Source organism: Euprymna scolopes, chromosome 43 (genome assembly GCF_053919585.1).
Source record: "Euprymna scolopes isolate OS-2025 chromosome 43, ASM5391958v1, whole genome shotgun sequence".
Lineage (NCBI taxonomy): Eukaryota > Metazoa > Mollusca > Cephalopoda > Sepiida > Sepiolidae > Euprymna > Euprymna scolopes.
This window is the reverse complement of record NC_136524.1, coordinates 10,620,728-10,648,264: the sequence shown is the minus strand read 5'-3', so window position 1 is coordinate 10,648,264 and position 27,537 is coordinate 10,620,728. Positions and strand designations below refer to the sequence as shown.

General features: G+C 27.9%; 1 protein-coding gene across 10 annotated transcripts in view; it reads left to right on the top strand.

The window, feature by feature from the left end:
- Positions 1 to 27,537, top strand: part of LOC145268181 (F-BAR and double SH3 domains protein 2-like) — a 313,479-nt gene that overhangs the window by 274,907 nt on the left and 11,035 nt on the right. For 5 of the 10 annotated variants that reach the window (XM_080123404.1, XM_080123403.1, XM_080123401.1 and 2 more), the window contains 2 exons: positions 8,853 to 8,970; positions 23,733 to 24,184. The exons of 4 other annotated variants lie outside the window; for them this stretch is intronic. In XM_080123404.1, the coding sequence (XP_079979530.1) occupies positions 8,853 to 8,970; positions 23,733 to 24,184 (570 nt within the window). Of the gene's footprint in view, positions 1 to 8,852; positions 8,971 to 23,732; positions 24,185 to 27,537 lie in introns of those variants that run through there. One more of the 10 variants, XM_080123411.1, reaches the window with a different exon arrangement.

Here is a 27,537-nt window from a genome sequence, read left to right as displayed (position 1 = left end):
GGTGCGCGTTTTTGATTGACGTGACGGCGATAGGTATTCAGCAGTTAGCATTTTGTGCGGAACAGTTTTTAATGAGGTCAATAAATCGGCTTGTTTGTTTTTAAAAACCCGCTCCCTGTTTATTAAGGGGAGTGTCTAGTCTCGAAATGAAAGCTACCGTCTGATATGACGAAGTTGACATTGACCAAACTTTACGTTACTTAGCTCTTTTCGGTCAGTAATTAGAGTCGAGTTTCGCTTTGTGTTTATACCGAAAACCGAATGCAACGCGTGCTGAGGCGGGAAATGTCGAATAATTAACGTTTGAAAGTCAATAAAATTAAATAGACAGGCGTGCTTCGTGGTTAAGTGTGAGATATTACAATTTATAGATGATATAAAAAGTTTTAAGAAGTTGTGAAGCGAGCGAGCGCTTCTCTGAAAGAGGCCTTTTGTGGACATCGAGGAAAAGCGTACATACATACATACATACATTTTTGCTTTTATATATATAGATTATCATAAAGAAAGCATAACATTCCCAAATAGTTTGGCCTATAAATAGCATCTATAATTATAACATATCAAATGACTTTGTATCATGAAATCTATCTATTATTCCAACAGAATTTTAAATCTGGGAGTATTTACTTGCATTCCTATGAGGATACTGTTAGACACTAGGTCGGTTTTAAATGTGGAGAAAAAGGATACTCTAGATTGAGACAAAAATTAAAATTGTTTCCATCTAGAAGGACTTCACTTTCACTGACTGAGGACAGAACAGATGAAGCGTAGTATGAGAAGATACTACACTTTGATCTGTAAGTGAAGTATGGAAATATTTTTTTAAAATAAATGTTTCCTGTTTTCCAAGAATTTTGAACAACCACTCTAATAAGTGACCATATTATAGTCATTAATCTTTTATACATGTTTATATACTTCAACCATGTTGTATAACTTAACCATGGAAACATCATAGGTATAGAACAAAATATTAAACAGAACCTTATTTATGCAACTATTTAAAGAAAGTTGCTTTGCAATTATGCAGCTTGGCCTAAAAATACACCTGTCATCCATTTTGACAAAATAATTTATAAAGGACCTAACATAATACTTATATGCTTTTGTCTAAAAAATAATAATGATAGAGATTTGGTGTCTATAACCAAAACAATGTCACATTTCTGAAAGCTATAATATAAAATTTTCAAATATTGAACAAAAAATTCACACTGTTTATAAGTATATATATATATATATATATATATATATATATATATATATATATATATATATATATATGTGAACGTGTCTGTGTATCTGTGTGTGTACATTTCCCTACGCAATAACTTTGTCAATTTTAAGTCTACAGACTCCAAATTTGATATACAGGGTACTGAGATTTGGGAAAATCGATGTGATCGGTTTTCGGCCAGAAATTTGGCTGTTAAGGGATCAAAGTTCAACGATTTGACCTTTAAGAACTCTATCAAACTCTTCCGACAATTTTGGGTCTACACACTTGAAATTTTAGATGTAGGTTCCTTGGACATGGATCTAACTGAATAACTTGATTTGAGCCCCAAACAATAAATTTTAAGGGGTCATAATAGAGGTCAAAGTTTAAAAAAATTAACCCATTTTTTTTTGTTTGTTTTTGCTCAGCATACATCTCCAAACACCCGGGCAATGCCGGGCTGAAATGCTAGTATATATATATATATATATATATATATATATATATATATATATATATATATATATATATATATATTAAGTAGAAAATAAGGAATAAAAGTTATATATAACTTTATTATATCATCAGAACAATAAGGAAAAGTAATGGGGAAAATTATAAAAAAAAGCACCTTTAGGCCATGGCATTTCGAAGCTAAATGCTTTTTATCAGAAGAGGAGAAGAGCCAGAAAATGCCATGGCCTAAAGAGATTTTTTTCTTTAATTTTCCGTTTTATTTTTTCTTATTGTTCTGCTGATATAAAAAAGTATTCTTCATTTTCTATTTGATATTATTGTTTGCTCCTCTTAACAGTGTGGAGCTTTTCTTATCAAAACAGTTTTTGCGTTTCATCACATTTTAACTCTTACTAAAGTGTTTCTTATCATATTTTATTAAGCCTATGAACTTTATATATATATATATATATATATATATATATATATATATATATATATATATATATATATATATTTATATATATATATATATATATATACTAGCATTTCAGCCTGGCGTTGCCCGGGTGTTTGGAGGTGTGTGTTGAGCAAAAAAAAAAAAAAAGTGGTAGTAGGAAGGCAAGCTTGAACCCGTACCGCGAAGGAGGAAAAGAACAGGAAAAAAACATGACGTCTTTGCTGTTACAACCACCGCCAAACAGGAACTGATGTAGGTTTAAATTAAGGCAAGACAATCGAAAAGAGGGGATGAATTTCGAAAATATCGGCGAAAAAAGCGACCCCTCCTCGTTGAAAAGTGCCCAATTAAGGGTGAAGAAATTTATGTTTTTAGCCAATTTTTTGGTATTTGTCGTCTGAAGGGTCGAGCTTCAAAACGATAATGATCTTGTGAAAATCTGCCGCCTCTGTTGAAAGTTTTAGGCAGACATGCAAACATACATACATACATTTATATATTGGTAGCTCAAATTTTCGACCTAAACCAATTAAAAAGCTTGCCCTATTTCTGAATACCCTTTATGTAAAATTTCAAATGTTTAGACCAGAAATTGTCTGAGTAATTTGGTAGAGTCCGCAGAGATCAATTTTTTTTAAAACTTAGACCCCTATTATGACCCCTTAACATGTATTATCTTAGGCTCAAATCAAGTTATTCAGTTAGATCCATGTCCAAGGAACCTATATCTAAAATTTCAAGTGTTTATACCAAAAATTGTCGGAAGAGTTTGATAGAGTTCTCAAAGGTCAAATCGTTGAACTTTGACCCCTTAACAGCCAAATTTCTGGCCGAAAACCGATTACAAAGATTTTCCCAAATCTCAGTACCCTGTATATCAAATTTCGAATCTGTAGACTGAAAATTGACAGAGTTATTGCATAGGGAAATGTACACAGACAGACAGACACGTTCATTTTTATATATATACTAGCATTTCAGCCAGGCGTGTGTATGTTGAACAAACAAAAAAAAAAAGCGGTTAATTTTTTTAAATTGACCCCTATTATCACCCCTTAACATTTATTGTTTTGAGCTTAAATCAAGTTATTAAGTTAGATCCATGTCCAAGGAACCTACATCTAAAATTTCAAGTGTTTAGACCCAAAATTGTCGGAGGAGTTTGGTAGAGTTCTCAAAGGTCAAATCGTTGAACCAAAGCCAAATTTCTGGCCGAAAACGGATCAAAGATTTTCCCAAATCTCAGCATCCTGTATATCAAATTTTAAGTCCGTAGACTTAAAATTGACAGAGCTATAGCATAGGGAAATGTACACAAACACCTTCACTTTTATATATATATATATATATATATATATATATATATATATATATATATATATATATATAGATAGATAGATAGATAGATAGATAGATAGATAGATAGATAGAGTAAACAAAAATATATACGTTTACATAAATGTATATGGAAACAATATTGTGTGTCCTGTAAACGTTTTATGCAAATATTATGCAAGTATAAATCATGTAGAATATCTGCATCAATATAATTACACGTAATAGTTAACTAAAGATGATCATCCCATAAGAAAACTGAAAAAACTAATAGGGAATTAATTAAAATGAATGTTTAAAAGAATATGCAAATTAGCTAGATCTTTTGCAGATGAATTCAATTGCATGACCCATATATAAGAAAATTGTATTTTCTTTATATATATATATATATATATATATATATATATATAATAAAAATCTTGATAATGAAAATTTATTCAAATTTTCACAAAATCCTTATAAACCTGTAAGGAAAGTATTCAAAATTTTAATTATTCGACAAGGAATACAATAAAACAAACAAAACGAAATAATATTAAAAAATAAAAAATAAAAAAATAATTACGTTTGACTTGATGGATGCAAACAAGAAATTCCCGGTTATTTTATTGTATAAAATTCATGTTACTTTATTGTATAAAAATAGATATTAATATTATTAAGTGTGCAGGGCAGCAGTCAAATGATTAACAGATTATATAAATCATATAAGTCATATTGATCGGGTAGATTAAATTTTTTTAAAATATATTAACATTTCAACTGTTTTAATTCAGTTTCAGAAATTTAAATTTAATAATGCTTATCGATATGTACATGTTTCAGAAAATCACCTTATTATCACAATTACATTTAAGTAAAGCTTCAAAATGTAGCTGATTTTCATCCTCAGTAAAGTAGATTTTACCAATTATAATTCCGTATATATATATATATATATATATATATATATATATATATATATATATATATATATATATGGCAACTAAAAAGTGATTCCCCAAATCTCCTAAGTTAGAATTATACCATTATCAAATGCAGTTTAAGGTCATATCCAGTATCTGGTTAGGATAGGTGATCAGGTTTGTGTGTTAAAAGTGATGAATTCATAGTTCTTTTATAGGGCTAAATTTATAATTCTTTATAATATTTGTTTCTTTATATAGAGACTTAGAACTCTTTGTGAATGTGTCATTCTCACTGGACAGAAGACAATTCTGCATCTTCCTCTCTAAGCATGTCTTCAAAATATTCTCCCAATAAAATCTATTTCTCAGCATGCCTCTGGGGCTTCATAACTCCTGCATTGGCTTTCTTAATTTACTAACTACTAATTTTCAGAACCAATTCTTTAAAAATTATTTTATTTATTTATATTTTTATTTTTTTAATCAAATGTATGGAGTTATCAGTTTTAATAAACTTCGTAAAACACAAAAACAGCCATCATGAAAAAAAAGATTTTGGAGATAAAATAGCAGATGAAAGAAGACAAATTGAAATCTTTTCAAAGAAATGCAAGAATTTCTGGAAAAATCCTCCCCTAAGAATTACACATTTGCAAGAGTACAATTTTATCCATTTTTAAGGTAAGTTAGGACTTTATTTTAAATACGTTTTCTTTTCTTTTTTAAGCATGTTTTGTTCAAATATGTAAAAGAAGTCTACTTTTTCGTTTTTTCTTTGCATTGTATTATTTGATTCATAGTGACATGGAAGAAAAAAAAAAGCTCAAATTGTTTGTAAATAATTTTTTTAATAGTAAAATTTTCCACAAGAAGATGTTCGACTCAGAAAGAAACTAAAATTCTCCTCCCAACAGTGCTATATAGAAAGGGAATATAAACAGTTTTTTCTTTGGCTGATGATAACCGGTCAAAATAGAAATTATGAATAATCTGGACACACACACATGCATATATAAAAGTGGTAAAAAATCTGGACACACAGACACAGACACACACAGACACACACAGACACACACACACACACACACACAGACACACACACACACACACACACACACACACACACACACAAGTGGTAAAAAATTTGTTATCTTGGCAAGGCCTGGTTATTCATAGCTCTGACGAAAACATATCTATAAATGTATAGCCTATAATGTTTGTATAAATTAAAATTCGTATCATAACAATTAAACAGCTCTATTTATTATTGAGCACTGTTGTATAAACACTGTAAGGATTCTCTGAATATTTACCTGAATTACTTCAAATATATATATATATATATATATATATATATATATATATATATATATATATATATATATATATATATATATATCTGTGTGCGTTTTTGTGCACATATGCATATGTGAGGGGATTATGCAAATTAACATTTACAAAAGTTTTTGTTCAAAAACAAAGAATACAAAATAGAATGAATTATTTCCTTATTTTATGGAGTTACCATTAAAAAAAAAATAGCTCTTCTTCTATACTTTTATTTGTTAGTTATTTTCCTAACTTTTGAAACTCTATGCAACATGGGTCCATGAGAACAATTATAGTATTTCCTTGCCTCTCTCCCCATTTTCATATTCTCTCTCTCTCACTCACTCTCTCCCTCTCTTTCCCTATTTATCTACACCTTTTAATCGTCAATGTTATTTTGTATAAAAAGACATTTTTTATCAATAAAAACCTATTTACCATAATCAAGTTTGGTTATACGACCGAAAGATAGGTTGCCTTTAAGTATATCTACTTTAATTAATTTTTTTAATACTTATCCATTAATTCCATCGACTAACCATTCAATTTTGTCTGGAATTTCACTTCATTTTTTAAACTTCCAAATATTTCTATATAAATGTAGTTATAGTTATATGCATATGTTTACATATTTCTATATATATAGAATTCACTGCTGAACTAATAAATAGATCATTATAAATTTTATAACACAGCTCTGTACGTAAGGTTGGGTGATGCGGGCCATATTTAGATTTATTCAAAGAGAAGACGGAATCGCTTCATAAATTTAAGATACGATTTTAAGTTTTAACAATAATTAAATATTCCTAGAATTTAAGTTTCTTTGTGGTATTTGAAAGGATTTTAGGGGGCATAATATGGAGATGAAAATGAACAAAAATGAAAAATAATTTATGAAAATAAAATCTTTTAAATTGTTTCCATTTTCAACTTCACAAATTGATGCCCTTTCAAAAATATCCATGACAGATTGCAGGATAACTCAATTATGATTTAATTCCTTGATTTCATTCCTGATGTTCTCCTTCAGTTCCTGTAGAGTTTCAGGTTTGTTGATGTATGTTTTTTTCTATGAGATATTTCAACAAGAAAAGGTTGCTAAAAAAAACTAAAAATGAAAACCTTCATAAATTCTTTTCACTTTTTTTATTTTTCAAACGAATCTCCATTGTCTGTGTCATATTCTAGTTAACATTCCATTAAGGTAGCATCAAAAATAAAGAATCTTTTGAAGTTAAAAACTATCTATGTAAAATTTTATCTATCTATTTTCAGTACTTACTTCAACAGTGCTTAGTACAGGAGTAAAGTTAGGTAATACGTTTTGAAAATATATTTATGGCAATATGCAGAATTTACTGTTTCATCTTCATGAAGATTCATCAGGCTACTGCATGGAATTGATGTTACTGTGTATTTTTATATATTCACATGGTGTTGAGAGTTGCTAGTCAATCAATCAGATTCTTTGTTATCCATGCAACTTTTTATTGCAATCAATAGTAGCATCTTTATCAGGCAGAGATTAACTTGAGCTGTAATTCACCACTTTCTAAAACTGTCCTGTAGTTGCTGTGAAAACTTTGAGAGGATAATTAAATCACATAATAATAAAATATTAAGTAGGAGCAGCAAAGAAAAAAATAATAACAAAATTAGTAAAGTGGCTAACATAATAACAAAAATAATAGAACCGACAAAAATATAATCATTAGAAATAGAAATGAGCGAAACCTATTATTATTATTCAATATCCTCTTGTGATGTTAGCCTAAGGTCATCTAAATGGTTTTGCAATCTCTGAAATAAGTGATAATCCAAGAGAGCTATGCAGGATGGAGCAAGATTTACCAACCATAATCTAGAAGATCTTTGGTTAGTGGTGCTGTGCGAGGATGCAGAGTACACCATTGACTAAAGAAGGTTGTTTTTAGATGAATATGGTTGTGAATATTGCAAAAAATATGAATGATGCTTTAAAAAGTTACTAATCAATCATCACGATGTGTTTACTTAATAATAAATTACAATCGATTAAAATGCTTCTTCAAAAAATGTATCAACCTGATATTTGCGTTATATTTAGTGCTGTAACTTTTCGGTAGTTATTTTATGAATGGCATTTTTAGCTAACACCCTTTCGTAACATATTCCCTTTTTCCAACATTTTTCTTTTCAGGGACATTTTTTTAACTTCTCAGTGAATTTCTTTTCTGTGACCTTTTCTCTGCAACTTTTTCTTTAGCCTTTCCTGTAATCTTTTCCCTCTGATATATTTTGTGGGCTTTTCATTAACCTATCTCTTTAATCTGGGACATTTTCTGCAACCTTTTCCCACCAATATATTCTGTGATATTTTCTATAACTTACCCCTTCCAATGTAATTTGTGGCATTTTTTTTTAACCTTTTCCCTATGATATATCCTGTATCCGTTTTCTAATGTAATATGTGACATAATCTCCAACCTTTTTGTAACTTCTCTTCTCATGTATTCTGTGACCTTTTTCTATTTTTTGTTTACAGCAGCATTTTCTCTAACTTTTCTGCAACATGTTGGTAAATTTTTTTTCAGTGACTTTTCTGTAACTTTCCCTTTTGATGTGTTCTGTGAACTCTACTCTGTGCTTCTTTTTCAGTGACTAAAAAAATGATGTGACTTTTTCCTGTCACATAATATCACAGCTTAGCCTTTTTTCTTGAAACTTTTGTATTCAAAGCAAAGAATTAATTTTCAGTTCTAGCAATTTCAATTTCAATGAATTTCAAATAATTTGTTTTTCTTATATAGACACCGTTTTTAAACTATTCATTTTTAGTCTGATATATTAATCCAAATCATGTAAGTTTGTATTCAACAAGGGAAAACACTTTTCTTGGATTTCTTATATTTATTGATATTTTAAATTTGTCTAGGGCAATATCTTTTCAGAATCTATTCTCTTTCTTCGTACTTTTTCAATGAATTTAAAATTTAAGAAATACAACAAGCAAAAGAACAAAAACTAAGACAAAAAAAAATACAGACAAAAAATAAAAAGAAACACATTTTAAAAATGGCTCATCAAGCTTCTTTTTCTCTTTTTATCTCTATTTCTTTTCTTTCCCTGTACCTTTTTTCCTTTGAACCCACAGCAGGATCTTTTGACTCCGGTGAAGGGAGGCCCACCAGATTTTGTCCCTCCTCCACCTGTCATGGTCACCTTGCCTACCCCTGATAGAATAACCCCACCTTTCCTCTCTAATGGACAGGGTAAGAAGAGTAATTCTTTTTGGCATGACACTAGATAGATATAGATATACAATGAAACTCAATATTCAATGCAAATTTGTTTATACAATTAAATTTTGCTCATTTAAAAAAATCGTTGGGTATATATATATATATATATATATATATATATATATATATATATATATATATATATATCTAAGGGAGTTAACTCTGTCAAACACTTTGGTATACGTATGTTATCACAAGAGAAACACTGTTTATGGGGAGTAGTAAAAAATAATTATATATATATATATATATATATATATATATATATATATATACATATATATATATATATTTCTGTAGGAATATACTTTTTATAATATATACCACTCCTTATTTAAGAAGCTCAATGTAATTACAGAGCAATATAGGAAATAAATGACAAAAAACTATATTCCAAAATTCATGATGTTGACCATCTTATAATTTGTAAAATTGTAAAAGTCTACTGAACTAAAGGAATAAATTATAAGATGGTCAACATCATGAATTTTGGAATATAGTGGAATAGCTTTAACTTGATATATATATATATATATATATATATATATATATATATATATATATATATATATATATGTAGTCACTGATTATTTCGCCATAGCATGGTTTCCAGTCTAGTTAGGCAAGTGGCTGCAAGAATTGACAATTCAAAACCAGACACTGTTATCAGCAGTCAAATCAACTTTCACTCTCAAGGAAAAGCAGCTGTTAAGAACACTTTTTTGGAGAGCTATGCATTACAGTTAAAATACAGTCGGTAAACTTCCTTTTCCAGAGAGTTCAATTCACACGGATTTAGGAAACAAAGGTAGTCATCCACAGACAACTTGCTAGGATCAAAGTGTAATATCTGTTCTGCTAATGAGCTTCATCTTTTTTGTTTTCAGTCAGCTAAGGAGAAAGCTTTTTAGACAGAGGCAATTTTTTTGCCCAAATTCAGAGTGCTCCTTCTTTGAAAGCTGGTTTTTCTCCATATTAAAGTCAACCTTGTGTCATATGTTCCCTTGTAGGGAAGGGGAGTAAATGGGATAGCTTATTTCACTGTTCCACAGCTCTTCAGTATGGTAAGGTGAACAACTGCTTTATCAGTAGCCAGGATTTAAGATTAACTGAAGAATCGGGTTAGAGTGGTATAATAATTGAAATGTAGAATTTAAAAACTTTTTAAAAATTTTTGTAGAATTTTGAGTTTCATTTTAGAGTATAATTTGTTATCACTATATATATATATATATATATATATATATATATATATATATATATATATACACCTGCATATAGATATGTATATTGTATTTATACACTACACACACCTGCATATATATTCATATATGCATATGCATATATAAAATGCATACGTGCATATCTCTTTCTTTCTCTTTCTCTCTCTCTCCCTATATATATATATATATATATATATATATATATATATATATATATATATAGAGAGAGAGAGAGAGAGAGAGAGAGAGAGAGAGAGAAATAAAAAGGAAAAAACCGTATTATGTGTCTTTATTTTGAGACTTCCTCTGGATGAATGAGATTAAGAAACAAAAAATACCAGTACAAAATATGTGAAAATGTTTCACGTGCAAATATTTTGTACTGGTATTTTTTGTTTCTTAATCTCATTCATCCAGAGGAAGTCTCGAAATAAAGACACATAATACGGTTTGTTCCTTTTTATTTCTCTATTTTGTCGGAATACTATTTCCATTATTTTCATCATATATATATATATATATATATATATATATATATATATATACAAACATACATATAATTATACACATGCATGCATAATTGCACTTAAACGAACGATTAGAATCTCCAAAAAAATATCTCGTCTGAAACATATGAGATAGTGGGTGAATGGTTAGCATCCAGTAGGATGCCTCATCCCCAGCTTGAACAAACTGATAAGAAAATTAAAAAAATATATATATGCATACATATTTATATATATGCACCTACGCGCATGCGCGCACACATACACAAACACATATCACTCACACACACACATATCACTCACTCACACATATATACACACACATATCACTCACAAATCACACTCAGCAATTGTTATGTTTATTGTATATATACATTGTATCGATATTATCTCACTTGTATCAATATCGTATAAGTAATATTTCTTTTCGGTACTTTTGTGTTTCTTTTTGGTTTGTATTCTTTATTTGGTAGTTTCTTCTAGGTTCTTCTTTACAACCACTCTCCCATGGAAAAAGGAGTTCAATTTTTAGAGCCGGGTACTCCACTAGTCAAAAACATCTTAAAATCTCTGCACATTTTGGTAACAAATAAGCAGTTGATATTCTATTTTAATTTGTAATCGCACTGAATATATTATAATGTTAATAGGTGATCATAATGTTAATAGGTGATGCTACAATCAAAGAGGTACATTTTGCTTTAATACAGTTTTATCGTGTTTTGACTTCCGGTTTAATTATAAGCATAACAATATGTGTACATTTGTAACTATTCCTTCCAAATTTTTATTTAAAAAGGTTTTATTAATAGCCTAAAAATACATAGTTTTATTTCATGTATATGCAAATTAAACTAAATTAGAAGAATAAGCAAGAGTATGCATATTTTATTGTCTAACCAAATAAGTACTTAAAGGAATGATGGTTAGCACTTAAAAATAAAATAATATATTTTAAAAATAAATATATTTGAAAGCAATATTTTTACAAGTATTATTTTTCAAATATTGGATTGTATGAAAAATTTATTTTTAATATTTGTAGCAGACTGGTAGTATAGAAGGAAATGCGTGTTCACCTCACGTTCAGGTGTCATCAATTTGTTGCGAACTGGTGGATATATTATATATATCCCCCAGTCTTACAAAATAGGAAAAATGAATTGAGTTGAGAAAGAAACGAACAACGCGTCTATTGAAACTAGAATTTATTTCATGAAAAAACAAATAAAAGAAAAGGGTACAGCACGTGTTTAGTTTGGCGTGCGTCTCTCGCTGTTAACTGGTGAGAGGGAAAGTCTATTGTTGTAGAGAGAGAGAGTGAGAAAGTCAGTCCAGTTTGGCGCGCGTCTCTCGCTGTTAGCTGGTGAGAGGGAAAGTCTATTGTTGTAGGGAGAGAGAAAGTCAATCCAGGCCATGGAGATAGAAAGTGTGTAAAGTGTACGTACTGTCTGTGGGCTCTTGCCCCACACATAGTAGCAGGGGACGTGAGGCGCACGGGCGCATGCGCCGAAAGGGAGCGGTTGGTCCGTCGACCGCTCAGCTCGGGAGCCGAATCGAAAAGAAGGAAACAGCCCAGTTCTCTTGCTTTTGTAGTTGTTTCTGGTGTCTTTTGCGCATGTGTGGATTTCCTTTTAAAGGGAAGTGACGTTGCCCATGTGTGCGTATGTGTGTGCATACATGTGTGTAGTTAGCGTGTGTGTGTAGGCACATGAATGTGAGTGTATGTATGTGAACGTGAATATATGTATGTGTGTGTACGTGCGCACGTATGTTTGTGTGCGCATATGTGTATGACAAGAAAAATGGCTTGAGATGTGAACACGTGTTTTTGTGTGAGACTAGAACAAGCTTGCACATATTGTTGCTATAAAAATATTTAATTCATCATAAATGATTAAACCGGAAGTAAAAAATTAAAAAGTGAGTCAAGTCAAAATGGGTCCCTTTGGTTGTTGGTAATTCTAGGATGTTTCAGATTCATTTGATCCAGAGTTAATTACTCTATAGAAGCTCTGTATCTTGTTTAGGATCAAATATATTTAAGGCACTCCATAATAAACAACAACCTATTGTCTCAACAATACTTTGGTTTATTTTCAGTCAAATTATGAACTAAACAATACAGCATATTTGCTTATGCAAACGTTTTATTAAAAAATTAGTTTTATTTACAAAATATTTTACTAATAGCCTTAAAATATATACATATTTACAAGCACATTTTATTATTATTATTATTATTATTATTAATTTATTATTATTATTATTATTATTATTATTATTAGTAGTAGTAGTAGTAGTAGTAGTAGTCATTTTGTCTTGTGCAGGTTAGATATTTTATAAATTTCCAACTTCTGTCTGTTGCCGATTTACTTGTGCTGCCCACAAGGATCAGGTCGTCATTTACTGATCCCTTCATATCTAAAGTGGCATATTACCGCATAGCTTTGGACCACTGACATCAATGTGGGACACACTTCAGCATGTTTCTGATGATTAACAGCAGGCGACATGACCGTACTGGTTGTCTCGACCAGTACAGTTATGTCACCTGCGGGATGGGGTACATGCTAGTATGATTACAAGAGTTAGGATTGGATGGAATAAGTTCAGAGAACTTCTGCCATTACTAACCAGCAGAGTATTACCAGTGTCGCCCAATCGAAGAGCCAATCAGCTAGTGCACACAATGTGATGATGTATGGAACTGAAACTTGGCCAGTGAGGATTGAAGACATGTGTTGCATGTAGAGACGATGTATGTGCAATATGAATCTTAAAAACAGGCTAACTTCAGAGGAAGATTAAATCAGGAAAATATAGGGAGATATGTAGTAAACAGGAGACTTTGATGGTATGGGTACACTAAAAGAATGGATGAGAGTTTTTGAGTTAGTGTATATAGAACAGTTAAGGTAGCAAATCAAATTTACAAGAAGGATAAGGAAAGCATGGGAGAAAGTGATAAAATTGGACGTGAGGGGTAAATAAAGACCTGTCCAGAAAAAAGTTAGTTTCCAAATCAATTAAATGATTCTATTGTTGGTATTTGTTTCCCTGATATCTTTCTAGTTAGAATTCTTTCTAGAAAGAAATTGGAGGATGTGATGGTTGCCAACAGCCTAAGTGAAAATGTTTCGAATTTCGCACACTCAGGTTGTCGGTCCATGTTGTTAATCACATAACCCGACTGTCACTTCCCTAATGACGATGATGAGGATTACTGAAGTGATGCAAGATTCTAAGAGTTTGTTAGTATTATTGGAGTATTACTCATGTCAAAAAATAATACAGCACCTTTTTTTTGCGGGAGTGTAAAGAAGTACCAATAGTTGTTGTGAAATAATTATTTTCTGTATTTTCGCACTTGGAATATAACACAGCAGATATGCAAGTCACAGTTAGTGTCTTGAAAGTACAAAACACCATTATCAACCTTCGTGGAATGTATGCATATACATATGCCATGAATCTTACCATTCTATAGAAATTAGAATAATACTCGTCTCAGGACTGGTAAAAGTAATTCACTGACTAGAACACTTTTATGTCTATTTAAATAGATTAAGATCTAATGATACTAAACATTATATCTAGAATTCTTATTTCAATTTTGAAAAAAATTCATAACATCATTGTGATTCTGTAAAAATGTATAAAATTTAAGGATCTTAAGAAAAAATTGAAATTTAGGGAATCTTGCTTATTATGGATCAAATTTAATGAAAATCTCAAATATTTGAATTTTCAAATGGTCAGTTGAGCCTGTATAAAAAGCATTTCTAAAAGCACTTTAAAATGCTTCAAAGATACCTATCAATAAAATTTCACAAAAAAGATCAGAGGCATCTGAATTTTTATGAATGTCTCCCCCTTACATAAAACTAAATTAAACTAAATATAGCTCATATTTGGCTCCTTTATGCTTAGCAGCTGTATTCTTAATGAATAAATGATCGGTTAATTAGTTTAGGTGTGAATCCTGTACATACATATATACAAACATGTTTAAAAATATAAACATAACATTATATGGATAGAGATTTATGGAAACCATTTCAAGAATTTCATTTACGAATGCTGAATTTAATAAGTCCATATAAAATTTGATAATTTCAGTTTTTATTAGTAAGTTTGCAGTTGTAGGATTACAATGTCTGATTCTTAACACTTTAGACATCTAATTATTTCATGCATCTTTATACAGTTATGTATATATATATTTTGATTTACTTTGTGACAGATTTGCGTTAAAAAGATTTAATATTAAAAAGAAGTTTAAAGCAATTTACTTTGATGTAAATAGTAATTGTGAGTAAAATAGTCATCATAAGAAGCAAGTTCATAACTGGATTATTTTATTCAATTGTTATTTACTGGAAATTTAATTGTTTTAAACTTTTTAAAAAAATATTACCGCTTTATACTAATAGATCACAAATGAGTCGGCAAAGCAAAAAAATATGGCATAATGGAATAATTCCTGATTTGAAGTCAGCAGAAAATGGCATTAGGCCAAAATAGGTTCCGGATGTAAGATATTGCTTGTTATTTCCGGTTTAGGTTGTTTCCAACAGTATCCAGTCATTGCATGTACTGTACTGTAGACTCATTGTATTAGTCAGTGAACAAATTGCACAATTTTGCATAGTTGCAATTAGACCATGGTGAACCAACAATTCTAAAGTTTTCTTTTTCCCATCAGTGTCAATCAGTAAAGTTTACAATGGAGTAGAACACAAGCACACTTCCTATGTGGTTAGCACATCTAATAATGTGTATATTGACAAATGAAATTTGAAAAACTCTGATTAATTTCTAACTCTACTAAAAATAATTTATTTAAAAATATCACTGGAAGTTATATTACAATAAGAAGTTTGATTATTATATTTTTGAACTAAAATCAATTTAATTAATTATTTTAAATTAAAATTAATTTCATTGAATATTTAAATTAAAATCATTTTCATGAAATATTTTAAATTAAAATCAATTTTATTAAATATTTTAAATCAAAATCAATTTTATTAAATATTTTAAATAATAATCATTTTTAAAAATATATTAAATTAAAATCAATTTCATTAAATATTTTAAATAAAAATCAACTTCATTAAATACTTTAATTATAATCATTTTTCAAAAAAAATATATTAAATTAAAATAAATTTCATTAAATATTTTAAATTAAAATCAATTTCATTAAATACTTTAAATAATAATCATAATTAAACGAAATACATTTAAAAAATAAGAAAAAAATATATTTAAAATAACAATTTTTCCGAAATAAGTACTTAAAAAAAATATTTGCATGCTTATTTTAAGTAAAATAACAAAACAAAACAAAAAAAAACAAACATATTTTTAATAAAAACTGGAAGGGTCTGGATGTATTTCATGTCCGGATTATGTTTTGGCTTAAACCCGTTTTCTGCTGCTTTTGAGTTGGGACTTATTCTGTGTTATGCCAAATAAATTGTTTTTGATTAATTTCCCAAGAGTATTTCTTTAAAAATAATTTATAGCATTAATGGTAACAGAAATGATTTGCCGCTAGTAGTAATTATTATTCTGAAAAAAAAAAAATATGCATCAAAATTATGTTTTACTTGCATACATACACAGCGGATTGGATTCAATATTTTACTTAGTGCACCAATGGTGAAACCTAAAATTGGGAGTTTTGCAAAAAGTGGAGTCACATATTATTTGCCACTATTCCCAGGTCCATTCTGACATGGAGGAGTGGTAGTACATGTCAGTGGCTAATACATAGGTCAACTCGAATTTGTCCTGTTTTGTACCCCATACTTCATCTCATCACACTCCTACTCCATCTTTCCCTGATATTTCAATATTTGTTTTCTACCAACTCTATTTTCCAATCCCATCAACTATTTAAGGAGTTTTGTGGAGTGTGGGATTAACTTAGTTGCAATTGCTCTCAGTCAGCATCCCATCCATGGGTAAAATGGAATCTATCACTTGTATCAGTTTTTCCTATTTTTTTAAATTTTTTTTTTTTTTTTGCCCAACCCTACACCTATAAATAAATTACCTGCCTCAAGGAACCCTTGGGAACAAAACATTGTTTGCTACATTTCATAAATATTTCACATTTCATAAATATTTCACATTTCATAAATATTTCACATTTCGTAATTGCTTTACATTTCATAAATACTTCACATTTCATATGAGACATTAGACTGATGAAACCAACTTGTAGGAACAAACCCTAGAGATATCTGAAAACAGTGTTTTCAATCTTTCTACTTTTGTAAAATCGTTAAAATAAACTGTCTCAATTAACTCCCATGCACTTAAAACATTAAGTTTATTAAATGAACGCCAATATCCAGCAAAAAATAAGCAGATTTTTGAACAGATCTCATTTACAGAAGTTGGGTATATTCACAAAATAAGCCCTACTTAATTTACATTGTAGTTTCATTTTTATATACTTCAAACATTCAATATGAAGTCTTATTAAAATCTTATATATTCTGTGTATGCCTTTTAATTTAATATTTCATTCAAATCAATACGGCATAATCACATTTGCACAAATAGTTCTCGGCAGATCACCAAAGTTAAGCAACACTAAGCCTGGTCAACTGGAATGTTGTGTATTTGGTCTCTGCTTACTTTGGCATTGTTTCCAGTCAATCTGAACTTACATAGCCGTTTTTTTGGGGGTTTTTTTTTTTTTCATTCTAATTATCGTTTTAAGCTAATGGTGTCTATATTTGAGTATAATCGGCTGAACCTACCCGGCGTTGTCCGGAAGTGTTTCAAAAATCGATTTTTGTACTTATTTAAAATTAACTCTTAAAATTCTAATTTATTTTAAAGCTTCTATTCCATTAATTGGGAATTTATTAATTAGAAACAAAAAATCTAGTCAATTATAGTTATATTCTGTATCATGCAATAACTTTGTATTTTTAATATTATAATTAGTTTTTACTCAAACATGGTTTAACTAAAAGAATAAATTGTCTGGAAGTAATCCTGAAAGCTTTCACTTTAAATGATTTATTTGACTAAAATAGGATTTACCAAAAAATAATGACATAATTAAAAAATAAAAAATACAAAAATGAGCATAAAAACATAAAAGCATTGCTGAGTAGAATCTGCATTCATGTGCGCCATTAATAAAATGGAAATATGTTGCAAACTCCTACAAGGGTTTGGAAAATAGACTCCCTTAAGCACGGCAGCAAAATACAACAGATGAAGTATTCAATTGCAGAATTTCTATGGGTTATACTGATCTTATTAGAATCCTCTTTAATTTCCATTTTTTTTTCCTATTTGTTTTAATGCACTGTTTTTCATTTTATTATATACAAATAACTCAACAGACGTTTGTAGTATGTGTACAGTCTTTGTATTATGTCGACTTTCAGCACTTTTATGTTATTTTTCTTGTTCACTCCTTTTCTTTATAAATTCTTTTTATTTTTATTTCTTTATTTTTTTATTTCGTATTTTTAATTAACTAATAAAAATATAAAAGTACATTCTTGTAAATTTATTTCCTACAGAGATCTTCTTCCAATAAATATTCGTCAGTAACGTATACTAAAGATTAAAAAATGTTATCTGCTGCCCCATTGCTACTCAGCATTATAAAGCGAATGATCGAGAGTTGTTTTTAGCTATGAAAAGGAAGTCTTTGGGTCGCCCTCGACTATGGTTGATCATTTTATTATTTTTACATTCATTATAATTTCATTGGATATTTTACTACCATCTTCAAATTGCATTTAAATTCTGACGTCCCTCTTCTAATGAGTTTCTGACGAGTATGAATAGAAATAAGATCTTTGGAAACCATTTTACTAAAATGAACCCCACATTTTTATTAGCTATTTTATTTTTAATGTGGTGCTTACAAACATTTTACATTTCTTCAGCAATGGTTGTGCAGGTAAAATTCAGTGAATCTATATTTTTTATACCATATTATGGCGTTCTATAAACAACAAATCACTTTATGGGGCAGTTGGGAAACAATGGATGCCAATTAATAAATGTTTTATTTTCAGAGATTGTTTTTAAGGAAATCGAATCAATTATATTTGAAAATGCATAGAATAACATCCATAAAATGCTGAATCTCATTTAAAAAATGCTACTTTATACTTATTTTTTAAAATTATTATCATTATTATTATTATTATTATTATTATTATTATTATTATTCACTCACTAGGAGGTCTGGTTAGTGTTCTCTCCTCGGTCTTTCCATCCTCCTTAACCCTCACTTATTTGGTGTGACGCCTGTTTATAGCAACACATGAAAAATAGAGGGTTGAAAGCAGAGGCGCAAGGTTTAGGGTTAACTTACAAGTATTATTATTATTATTATTATTATTATTATTATTATTATTATTATTATCATTATTATTATTGTTATTATTATTATTATCATTATTATTATTATTATTATTATCGTTATTATTATTATTATTATTATCATTATTATTATTATCATTATCATTATTATTATTATTATTATTATTATCATTATTATTATCATTATTATTATTATCATTATTATTATTATTATTATTATTATTACTATCATTATTATTATCATTATCATTATCATTATTATTATCATTATTATTATTATTATTATTATCATTATTATCATTATCATTATTATTATTATTATTATTATTATCATTATTATCATTATTATTATTATTATTATCATTATTATTATTATTATTATTATCATCATCATTATTATTATTATTATTATCATTATTATTATTATTATTATTATCATCATTATTATTATTATTATTATTATTATCATTATTATTATCATTATTATTATTATTATTATTATTATTATTATTATCATTATTATTATTATTATTATTATCATTATTATTATTATTATGATTATTATTATTATTATTATTATTATCATTATTATTATCATTATTATTATTATTATTATTATTATCATTATTATTATTATCATTATTATTATTATTATCATTATTATTATTATTATTATCATTATTATTATTATTATCATTATTATTATTATTATCATTATTATTATTATTATTATCATTATTATTATTATTATTATTATTATCATTATTATTATTATTATTATTATTATTATCATTATTATTATTATTATTATCATTATCATTATTATTATTATTATCATTATTATTATTATTATCATTATCATTATTATCATTATTATTATTATTATTATTATTATTATCATTATCATTATTATCATTATTATTATTATTATCATTATTATTATTATTATTATTATCATTATTATTATTATTATTAATATTATCATTATTATTATTATTATTATTATCATTATTATTATTATTATTATCATTATTATTATTATTATTATTATCATTATTATTATTATTATTATTATCATTATTATCATTATTATTATTATTATTATTATCATTATTATTATTATTATTATTATTATTATCATTATTATTATTATTATTATTATTATCATTATTATTATTATTATCATTATTATTATTATTATTATTATTATTATCATTATTATTATCATTATTATTATTATTATTATCATTATTATTATTATTATTATTATTATCATTATTATTATCATTATTATTATTATCATTACTATTATCATTATTATTATTATTATCATTATTATTATTATCATTATTATTTTGCTAAATTCACTAACACATAAACAGATGTCATAAATCGAAATATTAGTAAAAAATATTTGGAAATCGTTTTGTTTTTCAGTATTGTTAGATATAATTTCTTAAATTGTATTTTTTTTTTTGCAGTCTTATTTTTGTTGTACTTTGCTAGTGCTGCTGCTGCTGCTTTACTATTTGCATGACTAAACACCTTAACTTATTATTATTATTATTATTATTATTATTATTATCATTATTATTATTAACAACAACAACAACAACAAAATTGCCATACAAATTATTAACATTTTACTTACTTTTAATAACCTAATCTCTTATTAACATACTTATATTATTATTTTTTGTTGGATCAGCACGCGTACATTCAGCAGTTCTTTCTGTTTATGAAAGAAATGCGTTTAACATGGCATTAAACTTTTGTGGCTTTTTATTTTTTCTAATTGGAAGCTTAACTAATAATCATCTGTTTTACAATGAAATACACATATACATTTTTTTGTAAGAAGTAACAAAATTTACTTTTTTTTTTTGCATCCACCATCACCACCATTACCACTACCACCACCATCATCATCATCATCATCATCATGATCAAACTATGCAGTAATGTTTTGTTTGTTGGGTGATGTAATATATGTTGCCATGTTAAATCCGTTCTTTTATATACCATCCAGAATCAAGGCGCTTTAATTGCACTTGGTCACTTTTATAATATATTATAAAATATTCATATCTTACTGTGCTGTTATATATATATATATATATATATATATATATATATATATATATATATATAGTGTGTGTGTGTATAAAATAAAATAAAAGTTACAATTAAATTTACCAAAATGATCCAAGATGATAAAACTAAAGTATATTATAAATATTAAAGAATTAATATTTGTAAAGTAATCTCAACCAGATGTAAAAGCTTGATAAAACTAAATAGGAGATAGAGTTTATAATAAGAGCAAATAGTTAATAAAACATGTTAAAAAACATTCTGAAAAAGAGTTAAAACATATTTAATCTGAAAAGGAAACACTTGATAAGTGGAGTGTCCTTAATCCGCAGAGTTTCGAAGAAATACTTTCCTTCTCATCAGAGGGTAGGAATTAGCAAAATTCGGGATCGGATTTTGCATACAAAAGTATTTGATGAAACTGCAAGTAAGTCAAAGATCTTACTTGATAACAAAAAGTGAAGCAGGGGGAATATGGTGAAGAAAAAGGTGATTTCACGTGAATGGATTGTCTGGTGAAAGGTAAATTATCTAATGACGCTAAAATCCAAAAATGTAAATCCAATTATTGGCTTTAGATGAGAAGAACAGAAGATGATCATCAGAATTCTATGTGAAAATACCAACATCTCTACTATAATAAAATCAGCTTTGTTTAATGCTTCATTAAAACAGGGACATAAGAATGGAAGGCAGGATTAATCTAAACACAAAATATTGATTTCTGAAGTTCCATCTCAGCTTGCTGTTTCCTGGCAAAAAACAAAAATTCATCTTTGGCATCTTATCTCCACAGCGTCTTATTCAAGAACTGAATCGTCATTTCCTATCAGCAGAGTAGGCATAAAAAATTAGGGGAAAAATGGTGGGCATGCATACGAGTGTTCAATTTGTATTTTATGCTGGTTTTGATCTGCTTGTTTTAGCCAACCAAACCACAACTAAATATTTCGCAAGAGATTCTGTATACCTACAAAACAAAAAGGTATTAGTAATATAATTCCATACGTGTGTTTCATTAAATTTACTATACACAATACTGAAGGGGTTAATACCTCATTGTTTCTCTTAGCTTTATGATATATAGCAATTTTGTTGAGGCTGAAAAACCACTGAATATATTTTTATTTAAGAGGACTAAAAAGAAGGAAACTTGTTTCTCTACAAAAGTAGCAGAGACATAATTTAAGAAATGTATTCTTTCATAAAATTCCTTAACATATGTAAATGCGATGTGCCTTCAATAAGTTTCCAGACATTTTTCAGATTGGCACTTTTATTGATTGATATTCATTCATGAAACTCTAGTCCCCTTTGAAGTAATCTCCTTTGGCTGCAATGCCCTTATTGTACCATTCTGACAATTTATGGAAAGCCCCATAGAGCGTGTGAATGACCCTCATCACAGCCTTTCATCTCTTCAGTTGTCTCATAATGACAGCATCTAAGGTTTTTGTTGAGGTTAGAGAATAACCAAAAGTCACAAGGAGTATAAGGAGGATGAAAAACTGTCTTGATGCCCATCTTGGTCAAATAATCTGTGATCTTCTGTGAGCATCCTTGGGACAAACTTTGAGCAAATCTTCCACATCTTCAGTTCCTCACAAATAATTGTGTGTACAGTTCCCACACTGACATCAAACTGTGCATTTATTGTCTCTATAACCACACAATGATCCTTATCCATGAAATTATTTATTTGGCCAATCAACTCTGGTATTCTGACTTCCTTACTCCTCCTACACCTCTCATTATCCCTCACAGACTCCCTGCCTTCCTGGAACCTTTTATGCAACTCAAAAACTGATGTTTGATCATGCAAGATGGCCCAAAAGCAGCCTGAAGTATTCCATACGTTTCTGTGGCATTTTTTCCATGGTTAAAACAGAATTTTATTACATATCGTTCTTCTAAAATGTCTTCACGTCCAGATTGCATTTTTGAAATTCACCATCTATGATAATCATGCTTTAGTAGGGTGTATTCCAATTGTTGCTGTAGCTGTTCATTTGAATCTGTAATGATAAAAATTGGTCAGTCATTTCATAAGACGTATAGCAACAAAATACTGACTTTTCAAGCATCTACAACAATTTTAAATGTTTGTACAAAAAAGTCTGGAAACTTATTGAAGGGACTTTAATAATAAAAACTACCAATACGACACTTTCGTGCATAAACGTAACTTTTTATTTATTAAATGTTTTATTTTTTTACCAACAATTTCTCAACTTATCTGACGTGAATACAAATATTCAGTAGTGGGCTTAGTGGGGAGGTTAAGATTAGTGCGGAAGTATGTGTTCATTTCATTGAACCATGATAAAAAGGTTATTTCATGATGAATAAGGTACGGGGGGGGGGGTTCTTTTTATTAGGATTTTTTTTTTATATGTATGCCTAGTTAGGGTTTTATTTTCTGATTTCCCAGATCGAAGTATAGTAATGATAACAATATTTCAAAGAAAAACAATATAGTCAATCTAAAAAAAACAAGTTTAAAAAAATAAAAATGTGCTTTTTTTAATTTTAGCATCTAGTTCTGCCTCAGCTGTGGAATCCTCAGCAGATTCCTCCCAACCGCAACCAGCCCTGGACTCACAGCAGACACCAGTAGATGCTGTAGGCCCAGGGGACGCCTCTCAAGTACCTGCTGGGTCTGAAGTTCCCGTTGAATCAACCGTTGTCACTGAAGAGAAGCAATCAAAAGATGAAGCTGAAGGCTCTGGCGACAGAACTACTGGACCTCAGGATCAGACTGAAGAACTAAAGAAAGAATCATCAGAGAAATCTGAGGGCTCACTCGACCATCCTGGTTCCACTGACCAAACTAAGGCTTCTGAACAGACACAGGCTCAAGAACCAACTGTTTCTTTAGATAAAAATGATTCTCTAGACCAAACATTTTCGGAAAAATCTGAATCATTTGAACAGACTGGATCCCTAGATCAAACTGGATCACTTGATGATGATGGAAACGAAGCTGTAAGTTCTCCATTATTTTTACAAAATTTTTATTTATTTCAGTTTGTCTAATTTTAACTTGTGTACATATGACTGTTTGTTTGTCACATTAAAAACAATGTTTGAATTAAATGCAAAGTGTTTAAATTATTTTGTATGAATTGCTTATAAAATAAACAAATTTTAAAAAAAGAATAGAAATGCCTTTAATTTGATTAAAAAATATAAAGAAATACTTTAATGTAACATGCTGTGTAGAAATTGTTATTTGTGCCCCCCTCAATTGTACATACCCTGACCCTAACCCAACAAGCAGAAAAATCTCACCATTTCACTGTAGAATTCTTTGGGTGCCAGAAAGACTTTAATCTTAATAGTTTCTTCGTTTGGACTGTTAGGAATTCCCTTCCTGTTTCCTAATTTCCTGACTGTATTAACATGCAGAAATTTATCTGTAAAGTGAACAGACATCTCATTGCTCAACTTTCTTCATAGTGCCTCTGTAAACATGGTCCCAAATAGTAGCCCCTTTAGGTACAAGTGGCAGTATTCATTATGGTGAGAGCTAAAAAAAGAATCTTTTGAACTTTTACAAAATCATATCCAAGCATAAACAGATAGAAAACATAAATTTATTAAAAATACATATAAAATTATACACAAATATCCAAATATTTACAATACCATAAAAAATTATGTAAAATACTAAAAAATCCGACAAAATTAGAAACTATACAAAACCTACAAAATTACATAACTATACAAAACTTACAACATTACATAACTATACAGAACCTACAAAATTACATAACTATACAAATCTACAAGATGCTATAACTATACAAACACTACAAACTTACATAGCCATACAAAACCTATAAAATTACATAAAAATACCAAACTTACAAAATTACATAACTATAAAAAACCTACAAAATTATATAACTATACAAAATACAAAAATGTTTCATTTTTATGAAGCATACAAACATATGATAAATACAATAAAAAACATAATCACTTAAAAACATGTGTGATAAACAACGAAAATGATAAAACCTTACAAAAATCGACTTAAAAAACAATCAAAAAATTATTAAACATCCAAATGTCAAAAATTATATGAAAATATAAATTCATTTACCCAATCTTACAAAATCATACAAAAAATTGGCAAAACCTTTTAAAAAAATACATAAACTGGTGAAAGCTTACAAAATTGTACAAAAATTTGCAAAGCTTAACAAAATATACAAAAAGATACATAAACTTACAAAAATGTAAGAAATTTACAAAACATAGAAAATTTTCAAAATCTTACACATATAAAACTTACAAAAACTTGCAAAATCTTTACAAAAAATAATAAAATTGGGCAGACTTATATACTTTACTAAAGTAATACATAACCTTAAAAAATCTAATGAAAACATAAAAAATTACAACAACATGAGCATTTACAAAAACGTACAAAAATATAAGAAACTTTCAAAAATCCTATAAAATTGCAAAACCTTACAAATACCTGAAAATTCACATAAAGTTGATAAAACGAAATATTTACAAAACATACAAAAACATACAAAACTTTCAAAATCTCATAAAAGAATGCATAAATTTGTAAAACCTTTAAAAAATATATGAAAATTTACAAAAAATTACATAAACTTGCAAAACCTTACATAACATACAAATGCCTAAAAATCCATTTTAATTCTTTTATTAGTCATAAATTATAATTAAGAGAATAAATCACCCACCTCTCTTTTAGCTATCTATGTATTTTTCACCCTTTTCTACTGTATGCTTATTTAACCACTTACTAATATTTCTTAATGTTGCTGTCTTGAGAAAGAGTGACTCTCTTTCTCCAGCATCATCATCTAATTTACATAATTATGTCTGTACATACCACAAACACATATGTAAATTAGATGACAAAATAAAAGTTTCCTTTTCTACAACAATTACAAAAAAAACAAGGCCTCTATATAATAATAATAATAATAATAATAATAATAATAATAATAATAATAATAACTAGCAGGACACATATCCTGGCATTTGTCAAGATAGAATTAAAAAAATGGTATAAGTATAAAAATAGGACTGTAATCAGCCAATCAAAATGACAAAAAAAAAAAAAAAATACTTGGAAGGAGCAATTGGTATTTATTGAGGGAAGTTGTATTTGGTGAAAAATATCTTTGAATTAGAAAATTAAATAATTATGTATTAAGCTGGAAAATATATATGCAATGAATGAGAAGTCCTAATGATTGATGGAAGAGTGGTAGTAGGTTTTTCTAAGTGAGAAAAACTTATGCCAACTTCTTCTAAGCATGAGTGTTTTGTGAAACTAAGTCAGAACTAATGTAAGAAATTATAAAATCGAATAAAAATGTTTTCTTTAAGCATACATCTGTTGTTGGCAAGAATCGTGATCATATTGGAATTGTAGGTATCATCTCTGTTTATAGTCCTATGATGTCTGACTTGAGAGGGGAAGATCAACTTCATTTCATCAATATAGTAAAAGTAGATAATAAGATAGATAAGAGGAAGAGAGAAAAGTGATAAAAGCAATAATGAAATAATAATAATAATAATAATAATGATAATGATAATAATAATAATAAATAATTATAATAATAAATAATTATAATCAGAAATAATAATTATTATAATGATGATGATAATAATAATGATAATAATAATGAAATAATAATAATGAAATAACAATATAATAAATAATAATAATAATAATAATAAATAATAATAATAATAATAATGAAATAAATAATAATAAATAATAATAATAATGAAATAAATAATAATAATAATAATAATAATAATAATAATAATGATAATATAGAGGTGAAAAGTGAACTCATTATTTTAGTGATGCAAGAAGAATGTATTAAAAGATATGTCACAGTTTATGAATTTTTCTTATGAAATGACACTAGCATATATAGTGGTAAGTACTATTACATATATAAAAAGCAGACCTTTATTTTCTTAAATTGTTTCATAAAACGTTCAAATGTCTTATTATTTATTGTTTTTTTTTTTGTATTTTGGGTGTTGGTTTTTCCTCAAAGATTTGACTAGAAAATTTTATTACTGAAATTGTTGCATCTACAGAAATAATTGTTTTAATTTTAATTTTGTCTCAACTGAATTACTTCTAGAAAATAATTTTTTCTATTCCTAATTTGATTATTTAATTAAATTAATGTGAAAAGTTTTCCATTCCTAATTTGATTATTGAATTGAATTAATGTGAAAACTTTTGCATTCCTAATTTGATTATTAAATTAAATTAATGTGAAAACGTTTGCATTCCTAATTTGATTATTTAATTAAATTAA